This window comes from Puma concolor, chromosome A2 (genome assembly GCF_028749965.1).
Source record: "Puma concolor isolate L17-30 chromosome A2, mPumCon1.1.hap2, whole genome shotgun sequence".
In the NCBI taxonomy this organism is placed as follows: domain Eukaryota; kingdom Metazoa; phylum Chordata; class Mammalia; order Carnivora; family Felidae; genus Puma; species Puma concolor.
In genome coordinates, this window is record NC_141668.1 from 169,217,239 (window position 1) to 169,236,220 (window position 18,982).

Consider the following 18,982-nt stretch of genomic DNA (forward strand, 5'->3'; position numbering starts at 1 on the left):
GCGGAGATTGTGGCCAGAGGTCTGTCGAATTGAATGGGGGGTGCGCACCAGCGAGGAGAAGCGGGGGGCCCTGATGGGCCAGGAATGGAGCCCCTGGGCACAGCGCTGGTCTTCCTGGTGCAGTTCTGGGGTGAGGACGGGGGTCTCCCTCCCCCCGCCCTCCTTCCTGTTGTCCATCACCCCCGCGGCCTGCCCTCTAGCCCAGAACCCCTGGAAACCCCTCCCTCTGCTCTGCTAGACACGGCCTGTTTCTCTCTGATACGCAGAACCTTCCAAGGGTTGCAGGTTCGGGGCGACTGGGGGCTGTTGATTAAGCACCCGGCTCTCGATTTAGGCTCAGATCATGATCTCACTGTTTGTGGGATCAAGCCCCACTCATGCGCTGACAATGCGGAGCCTGCCTGGGATTGTCTCTCTCTGCCCCTCCGCCCCCCTCTCAAAATACATGTATAAACTTAAAACAAACAAAAAAAAACGAACCAAAAAAACATCACAAAACAAGGGTTGAAGGTTCTAGCAGGGATCCTCAGAGTGGGGCCCTAGGAGAACATTCACACCACGCCCTGCACACCAGTCTCTCAGCAACACGCTCCTGCACGTTCTCTTTCTTGCCCTTGGCTGGCCTGCTGGCTTTTCTTTCTTTCTTTCTTTCTTTCTTTCTTTCTTTCTTTCTTTCTTTCTTTCTTTCTTTCTTTCTTTCTTTCTTTCTTTTCTTTCTTTCTTTCTCTCTTTCTCTCTTTCTTTCCTTCTTTTTCTTTCTTTTCTTCCTTCCTCCCTCCCTTCTTTCCTTCCTTCTCTTTCTTTCTTCTCTTTCTTCTTTTCCTTTCTTTCCTTCTCTTTCTTTCTTTCTTTCTTTCTCTTTCACTTTCTTTCTCTTCTTCCTTCCCTCCTTCCTTCGTTCTCTTTCTTTCTTTTCTTTCTTTTTTTCTCTTTCTTTCTTTGTTCCTTTGTTTCTCCCTTCCTTCTTTCTTCCTTCCCTCCTTCCTTCCTTTTCTCTTTCTTTCTTTTTTTTCTTTCTTCCTCCCTCCCTTCCTCTCTTTCTTTCCTTTCTCTTTCCTTCTTTCTTTTTCTTTCTTCTTTTCTTCTTTCCTTCCCTCCTTCTCTTTCTTTCTTTTTCTTTTTTCTTTCTTCCTCCCTTCCTTCCTTTCTCTTTCTTTCTTCTTTCTTTTTCTTTCTTTCTTTCTTTCCTTCTCTCTTTCTTTTTCATTCTTTTCTTCCTTCCCTCCTTCCTCCCTTCTTTCCTTCCTTCCCTTTCTTTCTTTCTTCCTTCTCTTTCTTTCTCTTTTTTCTTTCTTTCTTTCTTCCTTCTTTCTTTTTCTTTCTTTCCCTTTCTTTTTCTTTCTTTCTTTTCTTCCTTCCTCCCTTCTTTCCTTCCTTCTCTTTCTTTTCTTCTTTCTTTCTTTCTTCCTTCCTTCTCTTTCTTTCTTTCTTTCTTTCTTTCTTTCTTTCTTTCTTCCTTCCTTCCTTCCCTCCTTCCTTCCTTGTTTCCTTCCTTTTCTTTTTTCTTTCTTTCTTTTCTTCCTTCTTTTCTTTCTTTCTTTTTCTTTTCTTTTTCTTTCTTTCTTTCTTTCTTTCTTTCTTTCTTTCTTTCTTTCTTTCTTTCTTTCTTCTTTCCTTCCTTCCTTCTCCTTCCTTTCCTTCTTTCTTCCTTTTTTCCTTTCTTCCTTTCTTTCCCTTCCCAACATGCCCAGGTTGATCCCACCTCTGAGCCTTTGCACCTTCTGTTCCTTCCACCTGAAACACTTTTCCCCGGATTTCATCTCTCCAGCGTCAGCTGTCATGGCATCTCAAAGGCCAGGCGCTCGATGCAAACGCACACATTCCGGGGGGGGTCTGACGGGCACCCCAGACTTCTCCTGGCCCCAAGCCCTGCTTCTCCGCCAGTGTCCTCCATATTGGCCGAAAGCCACCTGATTCACACGGTCCCTGAGGCTAAAGCCTTGGCCATCGGCCACCTCGCCTTCTCTTGATTCAGTCCTTCTTCGACCCTTCCGGTGGCAACCTTCAAAATCTATTCAGATTCTCTCTGCTTTTCCCCAGGGTCCAGATCCTGATGCCACTCTCCTGGGCCCTTGTCCGCAGCCAGCCCTGATCCTCCCAGCCCACACTCTGTCCTTAACCAGGGCAGTCAGGGCCACCCTTTTAACACTTAAATTGAACCCCGTTTCCTCCCCGCTCCCCTGCTTTCCCATCACGCTCAGATTAAAAAGCAAACTGGGGCGCCCGGGTGGCACAGTCTGTTAAGTGTCCGACCTTTGATCTTGGCTCAGGTCATGATCTCACGTGGGTTCAAGTCCCGCATTGGGCTCCGTCCTGATGGCGCAGATCTGCTGGGGATTCTGTCTCTCCTTCTCTTTGCCCCTCCCCTACTTGTGCTCTCTCTCTCTCAAAATAAACTGTAAAAAAAAAAAAAAAAAAAAAAAAAAAAAAAAGATTAAAAAGCAAATTTCTCTGATTTCCGCATGCCCACCTGCCCACCTCAGCCAAACCCCACCTTGCGGCCTCCAAAGCCTTCTATAGGCCATCCCCTCTCTGATTCCACTTCTGCCCTGTCTCCTCCACGCTCACTCTGTTCCGGCCACAAGGGCCTCTTCGCTCTTCCTTTAACCTCCCAGGAGTGATCGTGCCCCAGGACCTTTGCATGGACTGCGCCCTCTGCCTGGAGCGCTCTTCCTCCGTATTTTCCTTTCTTCCCACACGACTGGCTACTTCTTACCATTCCAAACATCACCTCTTCCGAGACCACCCTCCACAACCAGATTCTCCCTCCCCTCATCCTTATCCTCCGTCGTGATTCTCACTGCACGACTTCCTGAGTCTCTCTCTCTGCACCCCCCGAGACTGTCAGCTCCACCATGGCAGGAATGGTTGTCTGTCTCCGTCACCTCTGTGCCTGTGTCAGTGGTGTCCAGAACAGGACCCGGCACACACGGGGCAGGATTGGTGTGCCTCAGTGAGAAGTGACCTCGCAAAGATCACGTAGTGTCACCTGTGTGGGCTGAGAGAGTAAGTCCCATAAACACACACACACACACGGAAAGGCCTTACTCACGTCTTGTGTCCCCTAGTCCTGCAAGGAACTGCAGGCCTCAGTGTGCAGCAGGGGCCCAAACTGCCGCAGGTGAGGGAGGACAGCCAGGTGACCTTGGCCCGCCAGGTGGTGCAGTCCCAAGCCTGGGGGCAGCAGCTCCGTATCGGGTGGAAGAAGGATGGTGTCTTCTTGTGTGACTCACATGTCACCAAAGTCAGGTTCAGCCTGGGGGGTCTGCGGGCCCCGGTGGCAGCTTTCCTGGGAGTCGCGTGGCAACCTCAACCTGCGGGGACCTCGGGACCCTCAATGACAGCAGGGGCCACACGGGCTGGGTGACCGTGGAGATTCCTGAGTTGGAGGTGGCTCAGGGCAATGGCACGAAGCGTGTGGCCGACAAAGGTAGGAGAGCAAGTGAAGGGAAGATGTGGGCCCTTGGGACTTACAGAGTCTTAAGGCTCTAGAATCTCAAAGTCCTAGAAATCTAAATTCGAAACCCTTCAGATCGGATTCTTACAGAGACCTTGCAAACTCAAGCACATCAAATTCTAGAATCACAGAACCAAAGGTATGCTGGAATGGATCATTCTAGACCAGGACTCAGAACACTTTCTGTCAAGGGCCACGGAGTAATCATTTTCTGCCTTGTGGAGCTGACGTTCTCTGTTGCCACCACTCCCGGCTGCTGTGGTAGCCGGAAAGCAGCCCTAGACTGGACATGCGTGAATGTGCGGGCCTAGGTTCCAATAAAACTTTATTTAAAAACAAAAACAGAAACAGGCAGGGGGCCTCATTTGGTCCACAGTCTGCAGTTTGCTGAGCCCTCTTCCAGAATATCACAATCATAAAGACTCTTGAATATTTATAGTTCTGGGAGTCAGATTAAAAACAATCCCAGAATCTTTCTACAAATGTGTTATTAAAGTATATCCAACGTACAGATGGGGCGCCTGGCAGGCTCAGTCTGGGTGCATGCGACTCTTTTTTTTTTTTTTTTAATTTTTAAAGTGTATTTATTTATTTTTGAGAGAGAGAGAGACAGCACAAGCGCCCCACGGAGCATGCAACTCTTGTTCCTGGAGATGTGAGTTCAAGCCCCACATTGGGCATAGAGATTACTTAATAAAAAAATGAATAAAAATACAAGAGGGGCGCCTGGGTGGCTCAGTCGGTTGAGCATCCGACTTCGGCTCAGGTCATGATCTCACAGTTCGTGGGTTCGAGCCCCACATGGGGCTCTGTGCTGACAGTCCAGAGCCTGGAGCCTGCTTCGGATTCTGTGTCTCCTTCTCGCTCTCTGCCCCTCCCCCGCTCATGCTCTGTCTCTCAAAAATAAATAAATGTTAAAAAAAATTTATCAAGATAAATAAATAAACCTTAAAAATCAAAAATAAAAGCTCTTCAGGAAGCTGATAATGAAAACGGGTTGTGAAACACTGACATAAAGGAATAGACCATTCTGGAATCTTACCACGGCAGTAGCTTAGATACTTTGCATAGGCTTTTAGGATTTTCCAGTCTCAGAGTGTGTAAGAGCAGGGAATTCTAGAATCCAGGTGGAAAACCATGGGCTCTCAAAGCTGGAAGGGACCTCGCAGATCAGTCAAGCCAGCTGCCTCCGGTCACAGAGAAAAATGAGGCCCAGAGAAGGCTGACACGTGTCCAGGCACGTGCAGCCAGCTTTCTGGAGAGCCCAGCGCATAGGCTGTCCCCACTCTGCAGGTCTCCTCGCTCTGGGCCAAGCCCTGCACGGGGCCGGGACACTCAAGCTGACCCAGGGCTCCTGCTCTCCCGGCCTGCTCGGTTCCTGGCCCAATGCCCATTCCGCTCCCGTTGGCAGGAGGGCGATACGTTAAGGCTGTCCTGCCTGTCCCCACCTTCTAGTAACGTGACGCCTGCGTCCAGCTCCCTACAGCCGGCTTCCCCACCCCGGAGCAGCTTCTCGGCCGCCCGGAGGGACCAACTCCAGTGTGAGAACACGCAAGATGAAGAGGTCAGGGGCACCGGGCCTCACGTTCGTCGCAGCAGCTTTGGCTGGAGTTCATATCAATTACACAGCCCTGGAAACATGGCCCCACTGGGCCGGTCACTTGCTGTGTGACCTTGGGCAGGGAACTTGACCCCTCTGTGCCTGATTCCTCAGCGATGGGTTAGATGAGTTTGAACTAATCATATCTACAGAGCTTATTACCGGGTCTGGAACATGATAAGTCCTCAGGAAACGTCAGCGATTATTTCGATCTGTTATGTTGATTATATTCGGCCAGACTCACAAGTTCAGGCCAGTGTAAACTTTTTCTTTCGTTTCTTTTTCTCCCCCCCCCCCCCCGAAACAGAGAGAGAAAGGGGAGCTGAGGCGAGCAACACTTTTGCTCAAAGCGGGGCTGAGACCCAGTTCCCTTGTATGTAAAATAGGCTAGACACCAGGATTGAGCTCAAAACCCAGGAGTCCTGAGGGTGTCGGATCCCATCGGCGGCATTGCGGAACTCACGGTGGGGACGGTGGAGCTCACGGCCAGGGGGATGGGGCTCATGGCGAGGAACAAAAAAATCCATTTGGCGACTGTTTTGCAATAACCGAGCAAGACGGAGGTGGGTAGCCCCGTTTTTCAGAAGAGGAAGCCGGTTCTGAGCGAGCACCTGCCCCGACTCCCGCAGCGCAGCAGGGGAGGAATCGTGAGGTCCCACGTGGGGTAGGGAGGCTGTGACCCTGAAGGGGGGAGGCTGGACCCGAAGGTGAGCACCCCCACCCCCACCCCCGCGACACACAGGTTCCTCCTCTGCAGACCGCCTGCTGCCCAACGCGAACCACACCTCCAGCCACCCAGGTGAGCCCCGCCCCCTGCGCCCCGCCCCGCCCTCCCCCTCTTCAGGACTCCTGGTCGCGCCGCCGGTGGCAGGGGCCGTGGCCGTGGCCGCCGTCGCGCCGAGGGCCCGTGTCTGGAGCGGCCGTGGCCGCGGGCGCGGGGACTCAGGTAACCGCGCAGGTAGCCGGGAGGACGGCGGGCGGTTTCCGCCGGCGACCCTGCCCCCGCGTGGCGGAGGCGGGAACTGCAGCTACTTGGCGAGGCCGCGGCGGGCGCCCCACCTGCCCCTTCTGGAAGGAGCGCGGGTGGGGCTGCGGGGTTGGGGGGAGAGAAGGAGAATAAAGGGAGAAGTCTGGCCCCAACACTCGTGTCCTGCAGAAGCGGAGGAAGGCTGGAGAAAGCCAGGCGGTCTCCTGTGATTTTCCCCTCTTAGTCTGCGGCATCCCTCCCCCGCCCCCCACACCCGTGCAGGGGATCCTCTCTAGGGTAACGTCCTCTACCAGCCCCGGGGGCGCCCAGAGAAGACTGAGGCGTGGCCAGTGGAGGGGCAGGTGCTGGACATCCCCACGGAGGTCCAGACGGGTCTATTCGATCTCTTTCCCGCAGACCCCCAGACCCCCAGCCACGTTTGGCCCAGAAGCCTTGCCCCAGCCCCAGCCCCAGCCCGGGTCCCCCCATCTCTACAGTCGGTGTCTCCCCTGACCCACGCCCCTCTGGGCAGCAGAAGCCAAGAGGGCTCCTCGAAGCGGGAAGAGGGATCGGAACCCAGAAAAGACGCCCCCCCCCCCCCGTGGCCACGTGAAAATGTGACTGATTTCCAGAAGGGGTCGGGGAGCCCAGCCGCCCAGCCCAAGACCCGTGTCCTCCTCACCATGAGGCTGGATTCCTCCCTCGCCCTCTGGGCACTCAAAGGCTCATAAAGAAAGGAAAGGCAGATTTTGTGGTGACTTGGGGAGCGTTAAAGATGTCGGAGGGGTCGTCTGGGGGCCCCTGAGCCCCAGGACGCCTGGAGGGGTCCGCTGTGGTGAGGGGGCTCTGTGATGACAGGCCAGCTCCCTCCTCTTATCCTTGGAGGGTCACGTCCAATTAGCAGACAAGTGATGCCCCCAACCTCTACCGGGCGCCTTGAGCTGGAGGCACCGCCCTCCCTGGGTAGGCTTGGACATGGATGGCGAGGCGGGACATGGGGGTCCCTGGAATTTATCAGCCCCCGGGGGCTCTGGCTCCACCGTCACCTTGAAGTGACACCAGCTGGGACCGGCTCCCCTCCCCCATTTCTGCTGTTTCCATGGGGACAGATGTCCATTCGCGGCAGCATCCGGGCCACGGCTGCCCGCCCCGGCGGAAAGGAGGGGCCGGTTGGGGGCAGGGCCGGCCTGAGAGCCTCCCCCCCTCCCTCGGTTTCTCCGTCTTTGTATCTGCGCGGGATCGGCTCTCTCCGCGTTTTCATCTGACTTCATACTCAGTGTCGCTGTTTCCCTCAAGCCCTCTTAGTTGTGGGCCATCCTTGTGAGCAATGCAGGCTTCACCCCCAGCCGCGGTGGGGGACACCCGTCTCCCTTCTTTCCCTGGGGCCGGGATCCCCGCCTCCCAGAAAGGACACTTGAAACGCACAATAACTTATTTATTTCCCAGGCCAGAGGAGGGCTGGGAGACGCAGTTCTGTACCCTAGAACCCGGGAGAGGGCCAAGAAGCAGCCCCGATGAAGGCCCAGGGCTTTGGAGGGGCAGCGAGCGTCTCCCTCCCGCTTCCCTCCAGCAGCGACTCTGGGCCCGCGCGGTGCAGGGCAGGGGCTGAAGCTCCTGGGCTCAGGGCGTCTGCACGACCACCGGGTACAGTAGGGCCAGGTGCTCAGCGCCCTGCACGGGCAGCGGCCGGGAGCCGTAATGCAGGACCAGCTCCGGGACGCTGGCGAAGGGGCCGCTGTGCTGACCCAGCACGAACTGGTTCTCTCGGGTCCGTGCGAACTTCAGGTGCAGGAAGCCCTGGCTGCCCCTGGGGGACAGGCATCGCAGAGCGCCTTGATCGCCCCAGACCTGCTGAGGCTCTACGAGCCTAAAGGCAGGCTGGAACACAGGCTGCGCTTTTTCTCCAAACCTTCTGAGCCCGTGCCCTACCGTTCCGGGGCTCCCCACCGGTTAACCTTCAGTCCGGGCTCCCTCTCCTTTCTAAACTGTCTGCCCAATGGAATGACCTTGAACCTCAGAGTCATTGTATCCTTAGCATGAAGGAAGCGCTCGTGGCAGGGGCAGGATTGAAACCTATTCTCCAAGCTCTCTTCAACCTTGTTCTTTTAGGGATCTCACGCTCGGATGCCCAGCAGAGTTTGGGGGCTTGTTAGAATCCGACACACTGATAATCTTAGAGACGCACGTCGAGTCGGGATCTCCAACTGAAATGCCCATAAGGGCCACTGGGAGAGTCTGGCCCCGATGGACACAAACGGATACAATTCAACTTTTGGACGGGAGGAGTTGGAAGGAAAGGTCTGGGGGCGCCCGGGTGGCCCAGGCGGTTGAGCTGCAAGTCGATTTCGGCTCAGGTCGTGATCTCACAGCTCGTGAGCTCGAGCCCCTCGTTGGAGCCTGCTTGGGATTCTCTCATTTTTCTCTCTCTGCCCCTCCCCCGCTTGCTCTCTCTCTCTCTCTCTCTCTTTCTCTCTCTCAAAATAAATAAGCTTAAAAAAAATAAAGGAAACTTCTCACCCACACCCTGGATCTACTGGAGACCACGCCCCCTGGCCCTACAAGGCCCGCCCCACTGGGCCTATAAATCCCCTCCGTTTTCCTGAATCCCGCCCTCCCCCACCCTCCACAGCCCCGAAAGCCCCGCCCACTGGCTGCTGGCGCCAGGCTTGGCTGCCACCGAATTAACCCGAAAGCCAGAGGCGGGCAGTTCTGCGACGCTCGGTCCCTCCAGGGGGGCTGGGGTCTCACCTGAGGGACAGGGAGCAGTCTTGGGGACTGGTCTCGCTGAGCCGCACGAGGTAGCTGCCTTCCTTGCAGAGCGACAGGAGGCTCTCAGCATCGGCCCGGCTCAGTGGGCCGTGGAACCACCTAGGGGGTGGGGACAGATGTCTCCTCAAGGGTCATCCCCCTTCGAACGCACCCTGGGGCCTGGTGCAGGCACAGCCGATCCAGGGACTTGTGACCTCCAGGCAAACAAGTGACAAAAATCCCCCCCGGGGTTTCTCAGGGGGGGGCCTGGTTTCCAGGCAGCTGAGCCCAGGTCCACGTGGAGCCGCTCCCCCCAGTTCAACAGATACACCTGACCTTGATCTCTACAGCCTCCCCAGGCGAGGTCCCCAGTGGCCTGTGTCCCCTTCCCTAATCGCTCAAACTGAACCACTTGCGTGGGGCTTTCACGAGACTTGCCACATCCCGTATCCCCACCCACCTGTAGCATCCTTTCTCGAATATTTCCCTGTAATGTGCTCAGGGAGAGGCTAGCGGTTGCGAGCGGCGGGGCTCAAAGGCAGACGAGCGCCCAACAGACTCGGCGGTTGTTTGCATGGAAAGACCCTCCTCCCCCGGTGCCCCCTTCTTCACCAGTCAGCTCTGTGTCACGGTTTGGGAACAACCGTGATAAACACACAGGCTGGTGGTGCCCTCAGGGCTGGACTCGGCGGGCTGTTAGGGACTTCCCGGAGGAACCGCTAGGCTGGAGAGGCACAGAAAGGACCCGGACTCCCCCAGCTTGCGCGCCTAGAGGTTAAGCGACTTGCCCAAAGCTGCACAGCCAAGAGACGCAGGGCAGAGATGTGAACCCAGAATCTGATGCCAGGGGGAATGACCTAGCTAGGTGTCTGTCACAGGGGCAGGCTCCGGTCCCCAGCGACGATGGGCAGAGGAAAGAACTGAAGTGAACGAATGAGTCCTAGGAATCTGCAGCTGGTACGGGATGGGGAGGGTCCTCCAGCTGGAGCTTTCCCACTCACGGCTGTTTCTCCAGGGGCAGGGCCGGGTCCACGCGCTCTGCGGGCTGGGGGCTTCTGGATGCGGGTTTCCGGAGCTCTTTGGCTGAGCCTGGGGTCCTTTCCCACTCCGGGCCGTCAAACTGCACTGGAGGGGGGAGGGGGAGGGTTAGAGAGGAAACGGTTAAGCCCAACCCCACCCGGGAGGGGCGGGACCGGGGCAAGCCAATGCACTCTCAGTAGGGAGGCGGTGCCAGCTTGGGCAACCTATCAGAGTCCCCAGTAGGTGAGGCCGGGCTTAAGGGCTGGGGCAGGATTGGCACGGGAGCAACCAATCGGCCTTCAGGAGAAAGGGGTGTGGTCACTCAGGTGTGCTGGCTTGCAGGGGCGGGGCAGCTCCACGAGGGACCAATCTGAGAGCAAGGGGCGGGGCTAGAGGGGAGGGGTGGTCATTCTGCAGACTCTGGCCAAGTCCTGGAGCCTAGAGCCCCGCCCCCACCATGGACAGGTAGAGTGAGGCGCTGAGCCCCAGTGTCCCTCCAGGTCACACAACTTCTGGGGCCAAGCTGGGTTTGCACAACTCTCGCTGGCCCACGTTATTTTATTTCTTAAAGCTGACCATACTGTTACCCTCTTTACAGAAGAGGAAACTGAGGTCAGAGACTTGGCCATGCTTCCCCCACTCAGGATCTGACCCCAAGCCCACCTAATGACAGTTACTAAGAAATGCTACGCTCTCCCCCAACAGCACTTTCTACCACTCGCTTCGCACGCACCCTGTTCTGTAGGTGCTAGAATGACCCCCGTTTGAGGGGTAAGGCAACTGAGACTGAAAGATAAAGTCTCAAGTGAGTGACATAAACCCAGGCCTAGCCTATCCCTGCACAACATTGAGGATAAAGAGTCGGTTCCATCGCCCTCTAACGGCGTTTCTGCTCCCAAGGAAGATACAAGTTCTCGTAGGAAGAGAAATGTATGGTTATCAGTCCTTCACACTTCAGTGAGAATGAGTAAACTATCACGGTGGCAGGCGACTGGGGTCTGTTTTGCACGTTGAAACAGGGGGAAAAGACCAGATCAAGAAATGGAAGGGTGAGGACATTCAGGGCCCATGGAAGGTCAAGGCCTGGGTCGGAGGGGCACCTGCAAACGCCTTGGAGATGTGGTCTTTCTTCCACTCCCAGGGCTGATCATACTCATCCGCTGGCCGCTCATCCTCCTGAGGCAGCCGGCTCTGGCGAGGTCTCCTTCCAGAAGGGGGCCCATCTCCTGGCTCTCGGTCCTGCTCCTCATAGGGGGTGTCATACAGCTGCACCCCCTTGGACGGCAGTTCTGGGAGGCGGAGAACACTGGTCAGTGCCCACACCCACCAGGGACCCTGCCACCTGCCCCCAAACTCTCACCCCCCCCACCCCCCCCACTCACCGCTCACGGCCCTCTGGGCATCGTAGGGCTCCATGTAGCCATCATCTGAAGGTGGCGGATGAGGCTGGGCATCGAAGGGGTCTGAGTACTCGGTGTCGAGTTCCGACTGGAGAGAGAAGTAAGGAAGTGGCCCGAGGGGAGTGGGGAGACTGAGCCCAGCGGCGGACACCCCCTCCGGAGGGATGGCGCCCCTCTCTGAATCATCTAACCCTTCCGCTCCACGCGGCTCATTTTCGCCGGGGTTGGGAGTCCTCTCCACCTACCCACCAGGATTTGTGCACAGACGCCAGCTTCTCCTCCTCTCTGCCTCCGTGCGGTTCTGACTCTGACACACAGCCCTGCCTCCCTCCTTCAATAATTGTTAATGCTTGTCAGATGAGGAAAGCAAGGCACAGAGAGGGTAAGTGACTTGCTAAGGGTCACACAGCAGGCGAGTAGGAAGCAGGGTTGCAGCCCAGGCTGTCTGCTTCCCGGAATCCCCGCCTCCTCCTTCCTCTCTCTGTGCTCTTAAACCACTGGGCTCTTCACACAGTCTCTGGCAACCCTCCTCAAACCCTTCTCTGTCTCCACGGAGGGTTTGGGCCGGCTCCCTCATCCTCTAGGGAAAACACTGAAAAAAAGCATGGGCATTGGAGGCAGGTCTGGGTCAAGTTCTACTGAGCTAGGGCCCTGCAACCTTGGGCCAGATGCTTCTGTGAGCCTCAGTGTCCACTTCTGTGAAATGGGAATAATAGCGGAGGAGGGGCACTTATAGTGGTGAGGATGTCCCAGGGCTCGGCAGGGCGGTACGGCGGTGATCCCCTCGGATCTGTTTGGGGAGCTGGGGGGGGAGAGGACGAGAGGTGTGAGCAGGGGACAGGAGGACAGGGGGGCAAAGCGGGGCCAGAGAAGCAGTGGGACCACCAGCGCCGTGCACCGGAATGGGACAGATATCAAACTCCACTCAGCAGGTGGAGGACTGAGGAGGGCCTGGCTGGCGCCCTGGCCTCCCCATGAAACAAGCTTCCCCAAATCCAGGCAGCCCAGCCTGGCCCTCCTGGCCACCCGGTCTCCTGGGGCCACCCCACCTCTGGGACTCAGCCACGCACCTCTTCCCCAGGGCTGCCCAGCAAGACCTTGGCTCTGGCCATGTCTGCAGCTTCCACCTTGATGAGCCGGTGCTTGGGAGAGTCGTACTTGGCGTCTCCGAGGCCCTTCGAGTCCCCGGCGCCGGCGGGGTCCGACTCCAGGCGGCTCTCCGAGTCCTCGTAGGGGTCCTCGAAGTCCAGATTCTTCTGTTCCCGGTAGGCCCTCAGGATGTCGCTCTCCGTGTAGTCGGGGGTGGGCGGCTGCGGAGGGGGCCTCCGACCGCCAAAGCTCAGGTAGTCGCGTAGCCACTTGGCCATTTGTGCGTGTGTCACGCCAAACCTGGCCGCCGTCAGAGGGGGACCCACATGCCCCCTTTCTCCGAAGAGTTCCCGGGGAGGATGGGGGAGGAGACGGGTGGGGGGGAGGAGGAGGAAGAGGAGGAAGGAGAGCAAAAGTCCACCTTAGCCCGGCTCCGCAAGGACGGCGCGGAAAGGGGGCGCCCCGCAGGGCCCTGAACGCCGAGCGCCGGGTGGCCGGGCCAGGGCGAGGGGCATCCGCGGAAGCGCGCGGAGTTTCCGCGGGAAGCGCGGTTCCCGTGCGCCGCTCGGCCGCCCGCCGCCTCCGGGAAGCTCCGGGATTCCCTTCTGGGGTCTGGGGTCGGGGCAAGCGCCGCCCGCGGGCGCCCCCAGCCCCGGCTCAGCCCGGACGCCTGGGTGCTCAGCGCAGCGGGCGGGCTCCCCCGGGGCGCGGGCGCCGCGCGCAAAGTTGGGCCACGGGGACGGTGACCTCCGCGCGGCGCATCCTTTGTTGCGCTCGTCTCCGCTCCGGGGGGAGCCCGGGTCCCGCGGCCCCCGGCCCGGCCGCCTCGATCCCACCCCAGCCGCCGGCACAAAGGGAAATAAAACCTCCTCCAATCCCCCTTCACGCTTTCGGAGAGACTTTACCCGCAGCGGCCGGGAGGTGGGACTTTGGGGAGGGGGCGCGCGGGCGGACGCCCCAGCGCCCGCCGGCCCCCAGCCGCGTCCCGGGCAGCGACGTCAAGGCTTCCCCGCCTCCCCCTCCGCGGCTTCCCCCGCCCCCTCCGCTCCCCCTGCGCCCCCCTCGGAGGTGACTGAGACCTTCAGCTGTTCTGGGAGGGGAGGGGAGCCGCTGCCCGCGCTGGGAGGGGGGGTGCGGGGCGGGAGTCGCGGGGCCGAGGCCGCGGCAGCTGGACACTGACCCGGAGCACCGCGGCTGGCAGGAGCGAGCGTGGAGCGCGGGAGGTGGGAACAGACGGGACTGACCTTGCTCACGAGAGCGAGAGGTGCAGAGGCGGGGGACGGGGCGGGGAGGGGGGGGCGCGGAGAGGAGGCGAGGTGGAAATTGGCCGGGAGATGGGGGTCTGGATTTGGCCGCGAGAAGGGGTGAAACTGACCGGCAGAGGGGGTGAGAGCCACCACTGTTGAGGGTTGAAATTGAGCCAGCCTCTGGCGGCGCAACTGACCAGCAGACTGTTCCGGAGGTCACTGGCTGAAATTGATATTGATGCCGCGGAAGCAGGCGAGGGGCGACGGGAAGGGACGGGGGCCTGGCGTCCCCTTCCCAAGAGGACGCTTCTCTGCACCCCCCACCCCAGGGGACCGATTGCAGCATGGGGGAAGGGGGCTGGGGCAGCTGGCCGTGGGAAGGGAGATGCTATCTGTGCCTGGCGCGTGTCCTCAGCATCTGTCCCTTTGTGGCTTCTGGGGGTGGAGGCAGGGAGGGGGACGCAGACGAGAGGGGTCTCGCCTGGCCTGGCCGCCTGTTGGCAGCTGCGGCTGTCGGGGGCCGGGAGGGGGGATGCGGGGCGGGGGGGGGGGGTGGGGGTGGTGAGGACGCTAAGAGGTCTGGGGCAAGGGGAGCGGAGAGGTGTGCTGGCCAATTCCAGAGCAAACAGGCCTTTTCTTTCCTCACAAGGGGGCTTGCTCAGCTCCCGCTCATGCTGAAGGGAGGGGTGATCGGGAAGAACAGGACTCCGGGTTCCCTTCTCCCAGTGCCCCCCTCCCCCAGGGCGGGCAGGTGCCTGTGGCTGGGAGGGGGGTGGGGAGGATCAGAGAGAAGTCCGGAGCTGACAGTGAAAATGCCCCTGGGGAACGACAGTGGGTCGGGCAAGGTCTATGCTGTCTGTGCCTTGCTTTCCCGGTTTGAAAAGTGGGGTTTCTAACAGGAAACGCCCCAGGGAGCTCAAGGAAGGCTTGCGGGAAAGGAGTGAGTTATTTTTTCCCCCATGGGGAAACCAAGGCACAGAGAGGGGGAGGACTTGCTCAGAGCCAGCCCGCAAGCTCATTGCCTGATTTGGTTTGGCCGGGGTGGCACTCGAGACCCAGCAGAGTGTCTTTGTGAAATGAGTGCTTCCCCATCTCCCGCCCCCACGCACACTGTTAGCCCCATTCTGCAGGCCGAGAAACTGAGGTCCAGAGCTGACGAGGCAAAGCCTCTCAGCGCAGCAGAGGCCCCCATGCATGGGCCTTCCTCTTTTCTGCTTTGGCCGTGTCGCCCACATGAACCTGTTGAACTCGGTCCTCCTCCTGCAGCCCATCCGGATGCCCCCACCCCACCCCGCCCCGCCCTCTCCGATCAGCGACAAGGCAGCGTCCCCCCCCCCCCCCCCAGGGACTGCCGGGGAGCACGGCGGGTAATTGTCCTGTTTTCTGTCAGCCGCGAGGCAATTCCCAGCTCGGGGACGAGCCGTTGACAGATCTCATCAAATCCGAGCCCTCTCCCGGTCGGATAAATACGAGCCGTCTGAGGTATAAATATTTGAAAGGGGCCTTCTAATTACAGCGTGTGTCAGAAATAGCAATTAGAGGCCCCGGAGGCAGAATCAAACGGCGTTTGACTTTCTTGCGCTTCTGAGCTGGCTGCTCCTGGGGCCGGCCCCCGCCTCGTCCTAAGGAGAGGAGCGGGGAAGGGGTTCTGGGAGGAGGGAGGAGCGGGAGACGGTGGATGCCGACAGCCAGGCTGGGGGTCTGGCGACCTTGCGGCGTGCCCTTGAAGAGCCACATAAACTCTCGGGTTTCCGCTTTTTGACTGGGAGAGGAGGGGGCCCGCTGTGTGGACAGTGGGGAGCAGGTGGGGTGGTCTGGGGGTGCCTCCCTTCCCCCAGCACCCGTGGTCCCCGAGGCAGTGTATCAACGGGCATCTCCTGGGTGTGGCTCAGTGTCTGGAATCCCAGCCCTCCTGACCTTGGGTGGTGACCTCAACTGTTTTCCAGTCTCTGAGATGGGACAATGACCGCTTACCTCTGTTGAGCGCTTTCGGGACGCCGTTGGTGGCACCTTGTTTTTTTGTTCTTTTTTTTTTTTTTTTTTTCCTTTTGAGATACAGTTCACATACCTACGGTTTACCCACTTGGCGTGTGCGTTTCAGTTTGGGCATGTTCTCAAGATCGTGCAACCGCCAGCACGAATTCCAGAACATTCCCATCACCCCCAAAAGGAACCCCATCCCCATCAGCAGCCTCTGACTATTCTCACCACTTCTCCGGCCCCAGCCCCTCTAATGCGCTTTCTGTTCCTGGGGGTGAACTGCCCTGGACATTTCACGCACAAGGAATCACACACTATGTGGCTTTTTGTGTCTGCGTCACGTTTTCAAGGCCCATCCACGTTGTAGCAGGTGTGAGCGCCTCGCTCGTCTTACGGCCAAATAATACTCTATTGCATGGCACACAGTAGGTGCTCAGTATATGCTTTAGGTGGATGGGATCTTAAGAAGCAGCCAGATGGGGCCTGGCTGGGAGCTGTCCCGTCACTCTTGTCTCATGGAGCAGCCAGTCTGGAGGTGGGAAGGGAGCCAAGGCACCAGGATAAGAAAGGACCCTTGGGGATGGCTCATGGGGAGGCCTAAACACTCCTACCTCAGAAGACTCAGTCTGATGGCGGATAGGTGCCTGCCTAATAGGCTCCCAGTCTGATAGGGGAGGCATGATCTGACGCTCTGAAACATTCAGTCTGATGGAGGAGGTATAGCTCCGACCTCAGGGGCTTCTACTCTGATGTGAGAGACGTGGCCCTGCTTTTAGGTGCCCCTAGTCTAATGGAGGAGATGGAAGCCTGTCTTTAGGAGTCCCAATCTGATGGGGGAGGCATGGTCCCAACTTCAAAGGCCCCTAGTCTGAAGGAAGAGACACAGCTGTGTCATCACGAGTGGCCAATCTGATGGGAGGGGCACGGCCCAGCCCCTGGAGGCTCTGTCTGCAGGAGTCGCCGCGGAGTGTGGTCATTAAAGGTGTAGCCTTGGAGCCTTGCGGCTGCAAACCCAGGCCCTGTCCCTCGCTCATTCTGAGCCCTTCGCCAAGGAGCCTCCCCTCACGGGAATGAGCCAGTTAGAGCTTGGGAAATGGGCCCTTTGTGCAGTCCAGGCTCAGGCAGAGCGGGCTGTTTGGGGGGGGGGCACCCCCACCAAGTCCTCTGATGTACCGCAGCCCCCAGGGGATTGATGGAAGAGATTCCGGATGAGGCCTGACAGCTCCCCAGGATGACAGACACGGAGCTAGTGAGCGAGCAAGCGAGCGCGTGGGGAAAGGGGGAAGGGCAGGCTCTGGAGAGCAGGGGGGGGTGCAGGGGGTGTGGGGGAGAGGGGGCGGGTCGAGGCTCTGCAGGATCCGAGCACACACATACACCAGACACAGATGCGTGCTATCTTTCTGCCGCTGGACCCTGGGCACCCCCACGGGAACCGGGGCCAAGAGCAGACCTGCTCCCAGGCCAAAGGGTGGGAGAACGAGGCGTGAAGGTCTGCAGGGAAATAGAAGAAAGATCCAGCGAAGTAGGGGGTGGGGAGGGGTTATAGAGCGGGCAGAACTACGGGGCTCTGCTCCCTCCTCTGTGAATGGGGAGACACCCACTTAGGCCACAAACATCTATTGAGCACCTACTTAGTGCCTGGATGGTCTTAGGTGCTGGGGATACACCTGTCCACACAGCTACCCTTGCAAAGCTCATTGTTGACAGGGCACCTGACAGGTAGACCCTCGGCGGACCTCCAGTGACCCCAAGCTGCTGGTGGTCACAGCCATGTGTAATCCCCTCCCCGTGAACGTGGCCGGAACCTGAGGCTTGCTTGCGGCCAGCGTGACAGGGAAAAGGTGATGGGATACCACTTCTCAAAGACTCCTGTTGTGGTGGCTTTCTGAAGCCAGCTGTCAGAGGTCCCTGTAGCCAAGCACCCTGAGGGTGGCCTCCGCCCAAGAGCCTGTGAGGAGTCAGATCCTGCCAACAGCCACGTGAGTGGGCTTGGAAGGGGATCCTGCCCCAAACGGGCCTTCAGATGAGACCGCAGCCCTGACCAACATCTCAGTTGCGGCCACGAGACCCTGAAGCAGAGAACCAGGCAGAACCACACCCACATTTCTGTTGTTTTCAGCTGCTACCTTTTGAGAGATCTTGTTAGGCGGCATTAGCATATACGGGGGGTGGTGGGTAATAAACACACCTCGGGCCGGCAACCCCTCAGGCCGCCATCTCGCCCTGCTGTGTGTTCGCCCAGAGTTATCACTGCCTCCGGCACACACATATTTCCTTTCATATCTTATTGTTATGTTTAGGTGGGTTTACTATCTTATCCCCCATCTTCCAAAAATAATGTCACTGTTATGAGTGGGGACTGTTTTTTCTTTGCTGCCATTGTCCCAGTGCCTGAAACAGATCTGGGCACAAAGTAGGTGCTCAAAAAAAAAAAAAAAAAAAAAAAAAGCTACGTGAGCTCAGAAACTTAAATGAGTTAATCTGCCCAACAGCTTAGCACGGGTTTAGCAAATGGTGAGTCCTTCACAAACGTTCGCTACCATTACTCACCGAACTGGATCCCGTGTACTCCGTCCGGTGCGCCACTGAGAAGAGGGCGGCTGGCGGCCGTCCTCAGGGGGACTTTGGGCAGCAGGGCCGCGGGCACAGCGTGAGCCTGGAGATCGGGGTGTGGAGGGGTCCCGGCCACCCTCCCGTGGAGGCTGGGGGAGCAGAGCAGGAAGTGCAGAGCTGGGTGACCCAGGCAGGGGTGGGCTGACCTGGTGGCTTTGCGGGTCAGAGTCCCTGTCCTCCCTACGCAACTCGGCCACTGCAGAGCGAAGCAGCCATGTTACGTGTCAATAACACTTTATTTACAAAACTAGGCTGTGGGCCACGTTTGGCCCACCGACCATAGTTCGCTAACATAGGCGGTAGGATGGGGTCGATACTCCTAACCCTGGTAGCCGATGGCACGTGTACGTGGCTACAAGTAGGGTGGCCTCAGAACGAAGACGTCTGCAAGGAGGAATCGGAGCGAACCAGAGAGGCCCAGCCTCCTGCCCTCTTCCGGCTGGACGGTTTACTTTCACCGCTGGTCTGAACAGGCACACGTCGCGGGCGTCAGGGGCGTCGTGGAGTGTGGGAAAAGCAGGCAGTGGTGTGCTAGTAAGCGCCTCGCAGCCGGCCTCTGGCGGGGGTGGGCAGCTTCCCAGCACGCGTGCACTTCCGGGGTGTAAATGCTCCAGCCACGGCCGAGTTCAACCCACAGACGCGATGTGGCGGCGGCGGGTGGAACTGGGAGGGGCGTGCCTTCTTGCCAGGCGTGGCTGAGCGGGCTCCCGCCCACCCCCGGCCCTGTCTTCACAGCGGAGGCCCCCGGGTCCTGATCGGAAGCCCTGGCTGGATCCCAGTTCACCTCAAGTCACACTAAAGCACAGAAACTATTGTAGGAAAGCAGAAAGCAGACCCCCAAAGCGGGGGCTTTTCAGGGCG

At 58.4% G+C, this 18,982-nt stretch overlaps 2 protein-coding genes across 3 annotated transcripts; one reads left to right on the forward strand and one right to left on the reverse strand.

The window, feature by feature from the left end:
- Positions 1 to 84: 84 nt before the first annotated feature.
- On the forward strand, positions 85 to 6,608 carry TMIGD2 (transmembrane and immunoglobulin domain containing 2). The gene is given in 9 exon segments (XM_086682939.1): positions 85 to 130; positions 3,069 to 3,259; positions 3,261 to 3,319; positions 3,321 to 3,455; positions 4,751 to 4,998; positions 5,800 to 5,856; positions 5,902 to 6,140; positions 6,321 to 6,394; positions 6,396 to 6,608. Coding segments are annotated over 9 exon segments (1,191 nt in total). The 3' UTR covers positions 6,538 to 6,608.
- Positions 6,609 to 7,442: 834 nt separating this feature from the next.
- Positions 7,443 to 13,929, reverse strand: SHD (Src homology 2 domain containing transforming protein D). Of its 2 annotated transcripts, XM_086699454.1 has the most exons (7): positions 13,657 to 13,929; positions 12,263 to 12,614; positions 11,175 to 11,280; positions 10,893 to 11,081; positions 9,774 to 9,897; positions 8,773 to 8,892; positions 7,443 to 7,831 (listed from the first exon to the last, which is right to left on the reverse strand). In XM_086699454.1, the coding sequence occupies exons 1-7, from the start codon at positions 13,872 to 13,874 to the stop codon at positions 7,645 to 7,647; spliced, it is 1,296 nt and encodes a 431-aa protein (XP_086555580.1). In that variant the 5' UTR covers positions 13,875 to 13,929; the 3' UTR covers positions 7,443 to 7,644. The 2 variants fall into 2 exon arrangements, with proteins under 2 accessions (XP_086555580.1, XP_086555581.1); XM_086699455.1 differs by lacking the exon at positions 13,657 to 13,929 and having other exon boundaries at positions 12,263 to 13,308.
- Between the last annotated feature and the right edge of the window lie 5,053 nt (positions 13,930 to 18,982).

Bases quoted from the DNA above. Each gene is read 5' to 3' on its own strand.
- SHD (XM_086699454.1), bottom strand. From the start codon at position 13,874: ATGCTGCAATCGGTCCCCTGGGGTGGGGGGTGCAGAGAAGCGTCCTCT. The intron at 12,615-13,656 runs GTCAGTTTCACC...CTTCGGAGAAAG, and splicing joins GGCTCTCACCCCCTCTGCCG to GGGGCATGTGGGTCCCCCTC. The intron at 11,082-11,174 runs GTGAGTGGGGGG...TCCGCCTCCCAG, and splicing joins TGCCCAGAGGGCCGTGAGCG to AACTGCCGTCCAAGGGGGTG.